General features: G+C 39.2%; 1 protein-coding gene across 11 annotated transcripts in view; it reads left to right on the top strand.

The window, feature by feature from the left end:
• Positions 1-13,042, top strand: part of FGD4 (FYVE, RhoGEF and PH domain containing 4) — a 245,328-nt gene that overhangs the window by 120,373 nt on the left and 111,913 nt on the right. The window contains exon 1 of one of the 11 annotated variants that reach the window (XM_019452409.2): positions 1,663-1,878. The exons of the other annotated variants lie outside the window; for them this stretch is intronic. Within the exon in view, the coding sequence (XP_019307954.2) occupies positions 1,797-1,878 (82 nt within the window). The 5' untranslated portion in view covers positions 1,663-1,796. Of the gene's footprint in view, positions 1-1,662; positions 1,879-13,042 lie in introns of those variants that run through there. 11 annotated transcript variants of the gene reach the window in all.

Genomic DNA, 13,042 nt, shown 5'->3' with positions numbered 1-13,042 from the left:
TCTGTACTCCTACATTAGGGCTTTTGTAGTTTTATCTTTTCCCTTGGAATGTTAATCCCCCAAATATTTGTGTGCCTCACTGTCTTTGGGTCCACTCATTGTCACCCGACTGGGGAAGCCTTCCTTGAACTACCTTGCCCAACAGCTCTCTGTCTCCTTTACCCAGCTTTGTTTTCCTCATAGCACTTTATGCCAACTAGCATTTATGTAATATATTTTGTTGTTGTTTTGTGGTTCACTGCTATATCCCTAGAGCCTAGAACAGTGACTGATAGATACTGGGTGCTTCGTTAATATGTGTTATATGAATGAGTATTTTTCTAATATTCATAACCTTTTCTGTTAGGAAATTTAGAGCTAAATGAGCAGGGATACAGAGAAGTCAATAAATTATACATATTTGTCATGTTTTTCATTTATTCCCCTCAGTTCTCTTTCATAGAGTAAATATTGTGCTAATTAGTTTCTGGTCTTCCTTGTTGAGCAGAATCTGAGTAATGAGTGTCTTTCTGTTGGAAGACTGGAGGCCAAGCTGATAACAGTTTATAAAGAACTGAGAACAGCGGTGCCTGGGTGGCTCAGTCGGTTAAGCGTCTGACTTCGGCTCAGGTCATGATCTTGTGGTTTGTGAGTTCAAGCCTCGCGTCAGGCTCTGTGCTGACAGCTCAGAGCCTGGAGCCTGTTTCAGATTCTGTGTCTCCCTCTCTCTCTCTGACCCTCCCCCGTTCATGTTCTGTCTCTCTCAGTCTCAAAAATAAATAAATGTTAAAAAAAAAAAAATTAAAAAAAAAAAAACAGAACAAAGGGGGTGGCACTGAAGTCATGGATGGGCTCAATAAATGGTTTTGGATTATGAATTATAGGGCTGTGTTGCAGGAGAGAAAACAGATGGGAGAGGTTTTGGGGTGTGAGAGCAGGAAATTTGGGGAACTGTCTGCATGGAGAAAATTATGGCAAGATGAAAATAAAATGTTTAAGATGTTTTGTTACATATTAAGGGTATACTTTCCCCTCTTTGTTTTTCTTGGGTTTTTTCCTCCTGCCTTTAAAGGCATTTAAATTTGAAACTCTCCTATAGAAGGAAAGAAGGAAAAGAAAGAAGATAGAATAAAATGTAACAATCTAGAAATGTTTCCTCTAAATAAATTCTTACAAAGCTTGAAAACCAGTTCATGGATTAAAGTGTGTGAACTATTTATGTGTTTATACGTTATACAATTTCTTTCCAAATCCATCTGGATAATTGGAAATTGACCCACATTTAAAAATCTATAACAAGCAGTTAAGTTCTATGAATGATGATTTGCTATATGATAATATATTTATCAGAGTAATAATGATACATTGTTAGATCACGTGACTTCTTAGAAATAGGAAATCTACTTAGAGTGTAATAAGAAGTACATAAAGCTTGAAAATGATTATTTTCGTTACTTTGTAAATGTAAGCCCCCAATGACTATTGAACTGGTGAAGTTACCAATTTATGTAGAATATCATCAGTTTTTCTCTTTTAACATTGCCCAATAAATTTTTTTCTTGATTTATTTCTATCAGAATTGCTAATTTAGAGCAGAAAATAGCAAAATAGTGAATGAAGATATTGAGCAAAAAGATATTTTTTTATATTTCTTTAGTCTAAAATTCACTAACTTATTTAAGTACAGGATAGTGATAAGGAGACATGCTTAGAGATGAGGAATGTAACTGTCCAGTAGTCCCCCTTCATCCATGGTTTCACAAGCAGATGATCCTTCTTCTGATGTATTGTCAGAAGGTCACTAGTAGCCTAACAGTATGTTACAATGCCTGCGTCATTCACCTCGCTTCATCTCCTCGCACAGGCATCTTATCATCCCACATCATCACAAGAAGAAAGGTGAGTGTGGGACAAGATAGTTTGAGAGACTGAGCGAGCACACTCGCAGAACTGTTATTACAATATGTTATAATTATTTTATTAATATTGCTAATCGCTTATTGTGCCTAATTTATAAAATAAACTTTATCTTAGGTATGTATGTATGGGAAAAAGAGTAAATACAAGATTCAGTACCACTTATGGTTTCAGGTATCCACTAGGGGTCTTCACATATATGTAGAATGAAAGAATGTGATTATGTTCCAGGAATGGAGAAGGTGGGAATATGGTTGCAGCATTAGGCTGTGTGTGGCTGTGAGTAGATGTGCAGCCTTTACAAGTAGGCCGATGTCTGATGGTGAAGTCTTTTATGCAAATCAGAATTTTTGCTACAGGTCTTGTAGTCCCATTAAAGGATATTAAGCAAGAGCAGTAATGAGACTGGTTTCATCATGGAATGAATAAAAGAAACTTTTTCTTTGTGGGAGCAGTCCTATTAGACATAACTAAACATGAATTATATAATGCAGTTTTAAAATTCAGAATTAGAAAAGTGGTTATATTTGATGAATTGGCTTATTTTTCTTCCTAACTTCCTCTGCGAGCCAAAAAAAAAAAAAAAAGGAAATAATAGAAAAGCTAGATGGAATATTTGCTTTTTAAGTTTTGCGTGACTGAAACAATCCCCTACACTGTTAGAAGCTGAACACACAATGCTATTGTACTCCTGGTCTAGAACCCAGCCAGGGAAAAATACGAGGCCGCAAGGCCTGCTGGTCTGATTACACAGCAGGGAGTAAGGAAAGCAAATATCTAACTTGGTAAGCTGTTAAATATTAAATTTTCAGTAAAATGGGCTTTATATTAATGTTTGTCTTAAAAGAAAGGGTATCGAAATGAAAAGGTGGGTTGGGACTGATAAGAGACTGTCTCCAAGGTCACTGACCTTGTCAGGTTTTTTAAAAAATTGCCACTCTTCAAATAGAAGTACTGAGGTCCACATCTATCTACCTGTGACCTGAACCTAAGCAATGACACTAAAGGAGAAAAAAATGTCATTATAAAGGTAAGCAACTTTCTCATGGTCACAAAGTAAATAATAATGTCAAAACCTTGCCCTTTTACTAAGCCACCCTGTTTTCTCTGAGGAAAAAAAAAATGCACTTCCAGATAAACATTAGCCTTGCTTCCCACAGTAGGTTTGGCTGATGCTGGGCTATAGAGATTGTATTGGTTATGTTTAAATAAGTGGCTTTCAGGGTGAAGGACTGGCTGGCCCTGAGGAACTTTTCCTACTTGGTAGAGTTCATTTTATCCATGACTGCCAGGAAGCTAAACCCAGGTTTGCAAAGTGAATGAACAGTGTCGGTAACTGCAAAACAAAGTGTAAGAAGACAGTGGGCTGGGAAGAAATCTGCCAGTAATTTTATGTGATTTAGTGTGAAGTAGGCAGACAGATGCTTGCAGACACTGGTTAGTAGAGAGTGTCAGGCTGGAATGTTTTAGCTGCTGGGAATCAGGTTCAGAGAAATCAAGTTCAGAAAAGCAGGTGCAAAATTAATGAAAATCAGCAAAGTCAGGAAGGATTTGGTTATGAAAAGGATCTATTTTGTGTATGTGTCAAGAGGCGCAGTAGTCAGTTCTTGTTGCTTGTGATTAAGATAATTAACAGGTCTGTTCGGTCTTAGCAACATCTTTGTCAAACCTTACAAAACTTTGGCCAGTTTGATTTTCTTCTCTCTGGATCTGCAGATAAATTTATTGTGAATAAATGGAAAATAGTTTGGCATTGGGTTGAAGGAAGAGGAAAAGCCAAGATTCTGGTTAATTTATAAACCAGACATCTTGAATAAATGAGTTGGCTATAGCTCTTAGAAAAAAACAACTTTATTTTGCCCTTCAAGTTCTTTTCTTACATCTGTTTTTATTTCTTTCAGAGTTTATGAAGTCAATAAAATTTTTAAATTTTATTGTTTTAGAAGCTTCCTTTCATAGCTGAACTTTCCTTACTTGGCCAGGAATAATCTCCCTCTTTTGAATTCTCAAGGCTTCTAATTGATAGCTTTTCATACACAACATTGTTTTTGTTTTTGTTTTGTTTTGTTTTTCAGCAGTGGATTCTAAAATCAGATCATCTTACTTTATCTACCACATGGTGAAGAGGGCCTCATTCTTGAGATATAAATTTTGGCTGTGACTTAGATAGGAGCTAATCGATGTTGTGAGCCTAAATTGTTTCTATTAAAATTTCACTAGGTCTTTATGGTACTCCTGTTTTATGATATAATTTTGGTAGAACTTCAGCTTAACAGTTTAACATTTAAAGATTCATTTCATACAGCTTCCACTGCAAATACTAATTTGATCCATGCCTGTTATGACACAACCTTGACTGCACATTGGAATCACTTTAAAACACGGATACCTGGGTCCCAGGTACTCCAGGTCCCTGGATAATCTAGGTCCCTAGAGATTATGATTTCATTGACCCAGAATTCTGCGCAGGTATTGCAGGTGTTTTGTTGTTGTTGTTGTTTTTAAAGTTCCACAGTGATTTGTGGTTGAGAATTATTGACCAAGAGCATGACCTATTGGCTTATTGGTTCATATGCATGAGATAGCAGGGGAAGATAATTTTTACTAAAAAGAATTAGGTAACTGAATTAATAGCATACCAGGCATCTGGGATTAAGATCGATAAGAAAGTAAAGATCATACTCTGTAACACTGTTAGTTTACTCCTGAGTCATCTGTAAGCCCAGATGTAGTAGATACTATGTAAGATCAACTGTGCCGTGATGCTGTTAATGACTTTCCTGAAACCTAGCGGTTTTTACTTGTCCAAGGTCACATTGCTAGCTGGGGACAGAGCCAAGACTGGTTCTGGAAAATTATAATATTAACATAGTGCTATAGTAGTAATAGTGTTTATATAGCACTTCACCATTAATCCATGGTTTGTTGACTTGATTATTTAGGTCAAGGTCTGCAAACCTTTCCTGCAGAGGGCCACATCACAAATACATTTTGGGCTTTGTGGGACATAGGATTTCTGCCATAGCTACTCAGTTCTGCCAATTTAGTGAAAAGCATCATGCACAATATATAAAAGAATGAGTGTGGCTGTATTCCAATGAAACTTCATTGACACAAATAAATGGTGGGCCAGATATGCCCTGTGAGCTATAAATTGCAAACCTTGAATCAGGTATCTTTTAACCTTCCCACTGAGAGACTCATGGGCTGTAGCTTGCAGTCTCCTGATTGAGGGGCATTTTAAACTTCCTTTGAACTTAAGAGCAAGATGAGGATCTTAGTGATCCTAAACACTGATCACTACACTGGCACTTACTGTTCCTGTTTTGATGCCCTCTCTTGCAAGGTACTAAGTACATGCTTATTGAATTAGCACATACATGCAACTTTTAACATGTTTTCTCTCATCTTCAACCAACCTGTATAACCAGTCTTCCAGTAGGGGGAAAAGTTGCACGCATGCCAGCTATGGAGAAGAAATGCACTTCAGTTCTTTGAAGTCTGTGGCAGGCTATAATTGCTGGGTTTGGCAGAATTCTTGAAGTAAATAGAGATCTGAGTTGCTCTGAGGACATTTATTATCTTAATTCCTTAGAGCAGATTCTAAGACTTTATTTCTAAAAAATATTTCTTAAACTTGGTTTTTGCAATAACTAGGGTGTTTAGTGATTAAAGAGTATGTTTGGTTTCTCAGAACAATATTTCAATTCATTTGGATTTAAGATCACTACAGCGCTTATATGTGGTGAGTGGAGTGTTTGGCAAAACAGAGCAAATACTGGAAATAGTGTTCCGGATCATGAGCCCATTTGCAGTGCAAAATGTAAATGGGCCTGACCCCAGTTGTAGTGGAAAGAGCACTGCCCTTGGAATCCAAACCACTGATGTGACTCTTGGCTTTATCATCATTTACCAACCTTACTATAACATGCAGACCTCTGTCCTACATACTTCTGTTGATGATGAAAGTGAAATGTGGTAGGACCTATGTGAAAGTGCCTTATGAGGTCTTTCCTGGCCTCTCCTTGTAGAGTCTGGGTCAGGTATAGCAGGAGCCACAGTGCAGCCCTGAACCGTAGCACTGGACTGTCATGGAGGGAACCTGAGAGATAGGCCCACTGGTCTCCAAAGAGAATGGTTAAGAGTATATGATGGAGAGGCTTTATTGACGTCAGCAGAGGAAGGAGATGAAAAATGTCAAGAAGTGAAGGGCAAGTGAGGAGGTCAAACAGGGAAGAGGCAGAGAAGACTGGAACTGTGTCTTGATCTATTTAGTTACCCCAAATCAAAATTCTTACCTCATATTTCCTTTTTTTTAAATGTTTATTTTTTTATTTGAGAGAGAGAGGGAGGAAAGGAGGGAGGAACACAGAGTGAGGGAAAGAGAGAATCCCAAGCAGGTTCCACGCTGACAGCATGGAGCCTGACGCTGGGCTTGATGTCATGAACTGTGAGATCATGACTTGAGCTGAAATCAAGAGTCAGACACTTAACTGACTGAGCCACCCAGGCACCCCTTACCTAGTATTTCTTAAGTAGGATTTTTTAATACCTTGGGTACTTTGAAGCTACTGGCTGCAGTATTGGCTGAAATAGAGGCACAGGATCAAGGCACATAGCCATAATATAACAGATGTAATCACTTGATTATGTGCTGAGTGAAGCCAAAGAATTATGAGCCGGAGTGCCTGTCCAGAGGATACTGAGAAATTCCATGTAGATATGACCTCTGACATCAGCCTAGTCACTTACCACCACCGCCATGTATCACCACCCCCATTTACCACCTTCATAATGAACACAACAGTGCCTGCCTGCCTGCCTGCCGTTATCTCACAGGATTCTTGACAGGAGCAAATGAAATAATGCATATAAAGTGCTTCACATACTGCATACTTGGCTCAGAATAAACCACGTTGTTAAGTTTTATTACTACTACTATTGCTAACAGAAAGAACAGTAGTATTTACAAGCAAATTTGTTATATACTGTGTAAGTTTTAAAGCATTACGAAATTCCAAGTTATGATTGTTAATATTTTTGTGACAAAATGTATGTTCCTGAAGAGTATATCTTGTAGCATCAATATATCCCTGTCTGAAGCTATGCCTTGCACTGCATTTATACAAATGCCTCTTGGTGTTTAGAGAACAAATCAGTTGAGAAAAGGCCAATTTGAAAACTAGTTTCTTTCCAGGGAGCATAACCTTTTCTAATTTCCTGTTGGTGTATGGGTTATAAGTCTTGAGGAAGAAGTCAAGCTTCCTGTCAAATGTACTGATCAAGATTTGCCTGATCTTGGGGTGTGACCCTGGGGAGGTCACAGAGCAAATGATTAGTTGGATCTGTTTGTGACTCAGCAGAATTAAAGGCCAGTAATGTGCTTTTACATTCAGGGGTCTTAGGATACTTTTTTCAATGTATCACTGTACAATACTGTACAATGCCCACAGTATTCTACACATGGCTGTTCTCTGCATGGTTAATTATTGTAATACTTTAATCCTATTTTATAACCACTTTAAAGGGGAGGAAAAGTCCTTTTGCAGAGTTTTCTGTGTTTGCTAAGTTGTATGCTTTCAAGTCTGCTGAAATGTGGGATTTTGCAGGGGAGGGGCGGATGGGGGGTGCAGAGAAAATGGACTGGCAGAATTCCAGAGTTGTGATCTCACCTGGGCTCATCCAGGAGCTACTCCAGTTTGAGACTCCACGTGCAGGACTCAAGCAATCAGAGCCTTGTCCCTAGTGCTGCTTTTGTGGTCAGCACATTGTGGGAGAGTGTACCTTCAGAGCTGGGAGCAGCAGCATCACCTCCCAGAGCCAAGGACAGGTTGGAGTTTCAGCTCAGTTTGAGTCAGGGTCACGAAGGCAGCCAAAATGATGGCAACGTCAGGAAGAGATGCCAGTAATGGAGATGGGAAAGTGGGGGGGAATCACCAGGGCTATAGCTGTCAGAACGAAGGAGTCCCTAGGACAACTTTTCCCAAAACGTGTTCCAAGACACGTTAGCTCCATGGGATGTTGACCTGTCATCTATAATGACGAGTTTTCCTGGACATATACTGGGTTCAAAGTCAAACGGGTTTGGTTTTGTTTTGTTGTTTTTTTGTTTTGTTTTGTTTTGTTTTGTTTTGTTTTACTGTAGGGCTTTTTGTAGCCCATAATATGCCCACTGGCATCATGAGGATACAAGGTAAAGCTGTAAAATTTGGCAGGTCACAAATATTTCACACAGAGTCGTTGTCCATTTGTGATGGTGGTAGTGGGGGATGGAGTGGATTGGGGTGGTGGGGGAGGGGGATGAGAGTTCCCGTTGCCAGAGTGGAGTTTCCCAGAACACATTGCGGGAAAAGTTGCCCTAGGACGTGTGGTATGTGCTATGAAGATTGCTGTGGTTTTTTTGCCTGGGCTCTTTAGTGGACTGCTTGAACCCTGTGGAGTCCTGAAGGAACTGGCAAATACCCAAAAGCATTCTCCAGGCTCTCAATAAGTGCTTTTTCTTCTCCCTCTAGCCTAATCACTTGACTGATATTTGTTACTGCTATTAATAAAATTAAAGAAATTAGTCCTTCTTATAGAAAGAAGGATAAGTGGTTTAACCCATAATTACTGAGACCAAAGACGACAACAAAAAATGGGGCATAGCTTCTGTACAGTTGGCTCTGCCTTAGGCAAATAGACTCCCCGCCCCCCCACCTTAAAAGGCAATGAAATGGTATTTTTTAAAAGGTATCAAAGGGAATACATTTGAAAATGTTAACAATGAGTTTGAAAAATGAGGCAGATGGAGTGTTTAGGGATGGCTGAACCTAATGAATACCAGGGCATGCTATTCATTCTGGACACTCTGACAGGCTCCTGAAACTTAACACACACAACTGTATTATTGCATTCTTACTTAAAAGGAAAGGCAGTGTTTCCTTGTCACATTAGCCAGGAGCCTAAGCAAGCTTTTACTCCTCTCTTTTCTTCCCTTCTTCGGCCAGCCCCTACCGATGCTTTCCTCAGTATGTCTCATAGGCTCTCCTCTCCTCTTTGGTCCCTGCCATGGCCATCGTGCAGGCTCTTAGCTGGTGCACAGACTGGTGCAGTCGCTTCTTGTTGACCTTAGCAAGGGCCCTGGGGAAGCAGGGGAAGGTGAGCATTCCAGACACCTATGGAATTGTGCATATCTCTATTTTATTTTATTATTTCAGTTTAGTTTATTTATTTATTTTGAGAGAGAGAGAGAGAGAGAGCGCATGAGCAGGGGGGAGGGACAGAGAGAAAGGGAGAGAGAGAATCTCAAGCAGGCTATGTGCTGAAGCATGGAGTCCAACGAGGGGTTCGATCTCACAAACTGTGAGATCATGACCTGAGCTGAAATCAAGAGTTGGATGCTTAACCAACTGAGCCACCCAGGTGCCCCTCTCTTTTCTCTTTTACATCTTGAATTACATGAGGGTAAGGATTACAGTTTATTTGTCTGCCTGTCACCAGTAATTAGCAGCTTCCTGGGCCCTTTTAATTAGGGAGTTTTCACTCAGTACATTAACATAGAGACAGATAAAACAAAGAATGAAATAAAGTGGTAACTTGATAGGTTTTGTTATTCTCTTTGCAGTTGCTTATTAGATATTTTCATTGCTTACAGAACAGCTTGTATTTTGGAGGCATAAAGATGAGACCTGTTAAAATTAAAAACCGAATTTCTTTAAGGGGTCATAAACACAAACATGCTCTTCAGAAAATGATTCATTGTCAAAACAGCAATTGTGATTAATGGGAAATGGAGGAAAATTTGAAAAGGTTTATGGAGTCTAGGACATATATTTACAATCATGGTAAAGGTGAAAGATAATGATTAAATCGTTGGGGATTAAAATTATCTGCCGTAAATTCTCCACATCAAATGTCAGACATCATTTTATCATTACTAATGCTGTTGTTACCTTTATTGAATAGAGATTCATGTTTGTAGTTGGCCATATAGTTATAAGCAAATTATTGTACGAATTTGCAAGAGAGTCATTATTTGGCAAGAATTTATCCCAGACAGTTTATTGGGAATCCCTGAAAGGCATGGAGGGATTGGGCACTGAAGCACATGAAGGTGCAGAGAAAGTAAGCCAGTATGAAAAAGTGCTGGGCAGTAAATCAAAAGCTAAGTAGTGGTCAGGGCAGAGACAGGCTAGGCAGGCAGACAAGGAGTGTTAAGGGCCTTAGGAAGCTCGAGGGAGGAGAGAGATAAAGGATCTGGTCCTCTGATCCACTACCTTGATAATCCTATCACGTGGAGTACTGAAGGGGAGGAAGAAATTTTCTTCTGTCCAGGATTCGTCTAGCTGGACTAAGAATTACATTTATATAAGATGGATTATCAGGAGAAAAGGCCCAACTTTTACACATGTGTACAGAGGCCCAATAATAAAATTGAGACTTAAAGAAATGACCAAAGCAGGCAGTTTTTATACTATTTAGACAAAGAAACTATAGAGCTGTGAGGAATTGACTGAACAAAGAAAACTTTAGAATTCCTTACTAATTGAAGCTCCCAAGAATTTGGGCTGATGTAGTAGATTAGTAAGAAATAAAAGGGGTTGTGGGGCACCTGGGTGACTCAGTCAGTTGAGTATCCAATTTTAGCTCAGGTCATGATCTCATGGTTTGGGAGTTTGAGCCCCACATCGGGTTCTGTGCTAACAGCTTAGAGCCTGGAGTCTGCTTTGAATTCTGTGTCTCCCTCTTTCTGCCCCTCCCTCACACATGTTCTGTCTCTTTCTCGAAAATAAATAAACATTAAAAAAACTATTTTAATACAAAAAAAAAGAAATAAAAGGGGTTATTTATGCAGCCTTCTGGGCTCTAAATTCCCTATCTCTGGTAATAAAGACACCTCTAACTCCTGGTACAGGGACATAGCCTGGTACTTTCGACATAGCAGATATTTTTTTCTGCTTTCAGGAGGACAGAGTAGTCTCTGAGTGTCTTTGCACAGGCTGTCTGTTAAGTAATTTTTATTTACAATAATCAGTATGCCAAAGTTTTGGCACAACAGTAATGCAGGGTGTTTAGATGAATCTAGGGCCCACTTTAATCCATCTGCTTACCCTTTGCAGTAGAAAGAAGGAGCTAAGAAATGGGTGTTATTGTAAATTGAAAACAGTTTATCAGATGAAGCACAGCAGGCTGGGGACCTCTTCCAACTCTGGATGGTGTCAGCTAGAACCACCCTCTCCAAGTAGGCAAAAAAAAAAAAAAAAAAAAAAAAAAAACCCACATGTAATTGATTGTGGTTTCTCTTTACTCCCACCTTCCGCTCTAGTCATGGCTGCAGACACAGAATAATCTTTGTGCTTTAAATAGCCAGAGCTTGCTACAATCTTGACCAATATTCTTATTTGAATATAATCAAAAAGTGAACATCAGACCATGGTTTTAGGGGTGGAAGAGCTACCTCCAGCTCCCTTCCTGATGCAGAAAGTTGCTGGAGGAAGTTTAGTCTCCAAGATAATACCATGCCAAGGCTCTGCAGAACTGCGCCAGCTCCAATCCGGAAGTCATCATGGAATGTGTACTTTCGCACTGCTGTGCAGGGATTCATGGGACCTAACAAATGGTCACACTGAAAAGGGAAACAGATTCCTAGGCCAACATTTAAACTGGGGTGATAAAATGTAGTCAGCTCCATAACAGGCACTATAGGCATGGGCCTCAGCTGTGATCTACTCAGTACTGGAATTTCGACAAGCTTATGTGGTTTTGTTTCAGTTAATCTAACAGAATTCTAACTTTTAAGGGACCACAAAGCATTCTTTAGAAATGTTATCCTTTTGGGGTGCCTGGGTGGCTCAGTCAGTTAAGTGTCCCACTTTGTCTCAGGTTATGATCTCACGGTTCGTGAGTTTGAGTCCCATGTCAGGCTCTGTGCTGACAGCTCAGACCCTGGAGCCTACTTTGGATTCTGTATCTCCCTCTCTCTCTGCCCCACTCCTGCTTGCATTCTGTCTCTCTCTCTCTGTTTCAAAAATAAATAAACATTCAAAAAAAAGTTATCCTTTTCTTTCCTTATACATAGGAGAAAAAAATCAGTAAATAATTATGGAGCATGTTTCAGAAACATAAAGTATTTCTATTTTGAAAACAAATTATGTTTGTGTTTTTAGAGGCTATACATTTCTCTGATCTCATTGCATACATGCAATGTTGCATTTGCTTAAGAAAAATACAGTCATCACAATTGCCTTTTTACACATATTACACATTTTATCTGTGCACATCCAGCTATGGGGCCTTGAAAAATATCAAATATCTGCAGTTACTACCTTCAAGACTTAGTTTGAATTCATACTGCTTTTGAACTTTAAAGACCTCAAGCAATCTGCTTTTTCTGGCAATTACAAAATTCTATAATTTTAGGTAGCATCATCATAAGTCTGAAACATTGGCAGCCTACGGTGCATTTTAGCGACTCGAGTAAATGAAAATAAAATTACAGATTATGATGGATGGAAACATTTGAGTCGATTACTGGGATTTTTAGCTGCTGCTGTTTTTATCAAGACATCTGGATAGTTCCACAATTCCAGATGTTTAGAAGTCTGTTGCTGGGTTGTGGAAAGATTACTTGTGTAAAAGTTTTTCCTAGGTATTTAGAATTTGGTTGTTTTTGTTTATTTGTTGGTTGGTTTTTTTTTAGAATGTTAATTTTATTTCATTTAAATTTTTATCTTTATTTTTGAGGGGGGCGGTGCAGAGAGAGGGAGACATAGGATCCAAAGCAGGCTCTCATGAAGCATGAGATGGTGACCTGCGCTGAAGTCTGATGCTTAACCGACTGGGCCACTCAGGCGCCCCGGTATTTAGAATTTGTGTAGAAATGAGCTTCAATGTTTAAAAGTTGAGATAAGAATGGAAATGTTTCGAATTTTGCATGGGCTCTAAAACAGCTATGTATCTACTTATTGTTGGAATTTAGAAAATATCTCTCTTGAATTAGAAACTAAGAATGTAGGCAAATGAAGAGAAACTTGCCTCAGGTCTCGAGAGCTCATTTGTTCAAAACTATTTATTGAGCATCTATTGTGTGGCAGGTGATGTTCCTGGGATACATCTGAACAAATGTCAGTGCCTTCTCACAGCTTACAGTCTAAGCAGGAGACACAGA

The sequence above is a fragment of the Panthera pardus genome, unplaced genomic scaffold (assembly GCF_024362965.1).
Source record: "Panthera pardus isolate Hobbes unplaced genomic scaffold, ASM2436296v1 HiC_scaffold_6, whole genome shotgun sequence".
In the NCBI taxonomy this organism is placed as follows: Eukaryota; Metazoa; Chordata; class Mammalia; order Carnivora; family Felidae; genus Panthera; species Panthera pardus.
The sequence above is the reverse complement of the archived record's forward strand: the minus strand, read 5'-3'. Positions and strand labels throughout refer to the sequence as shown.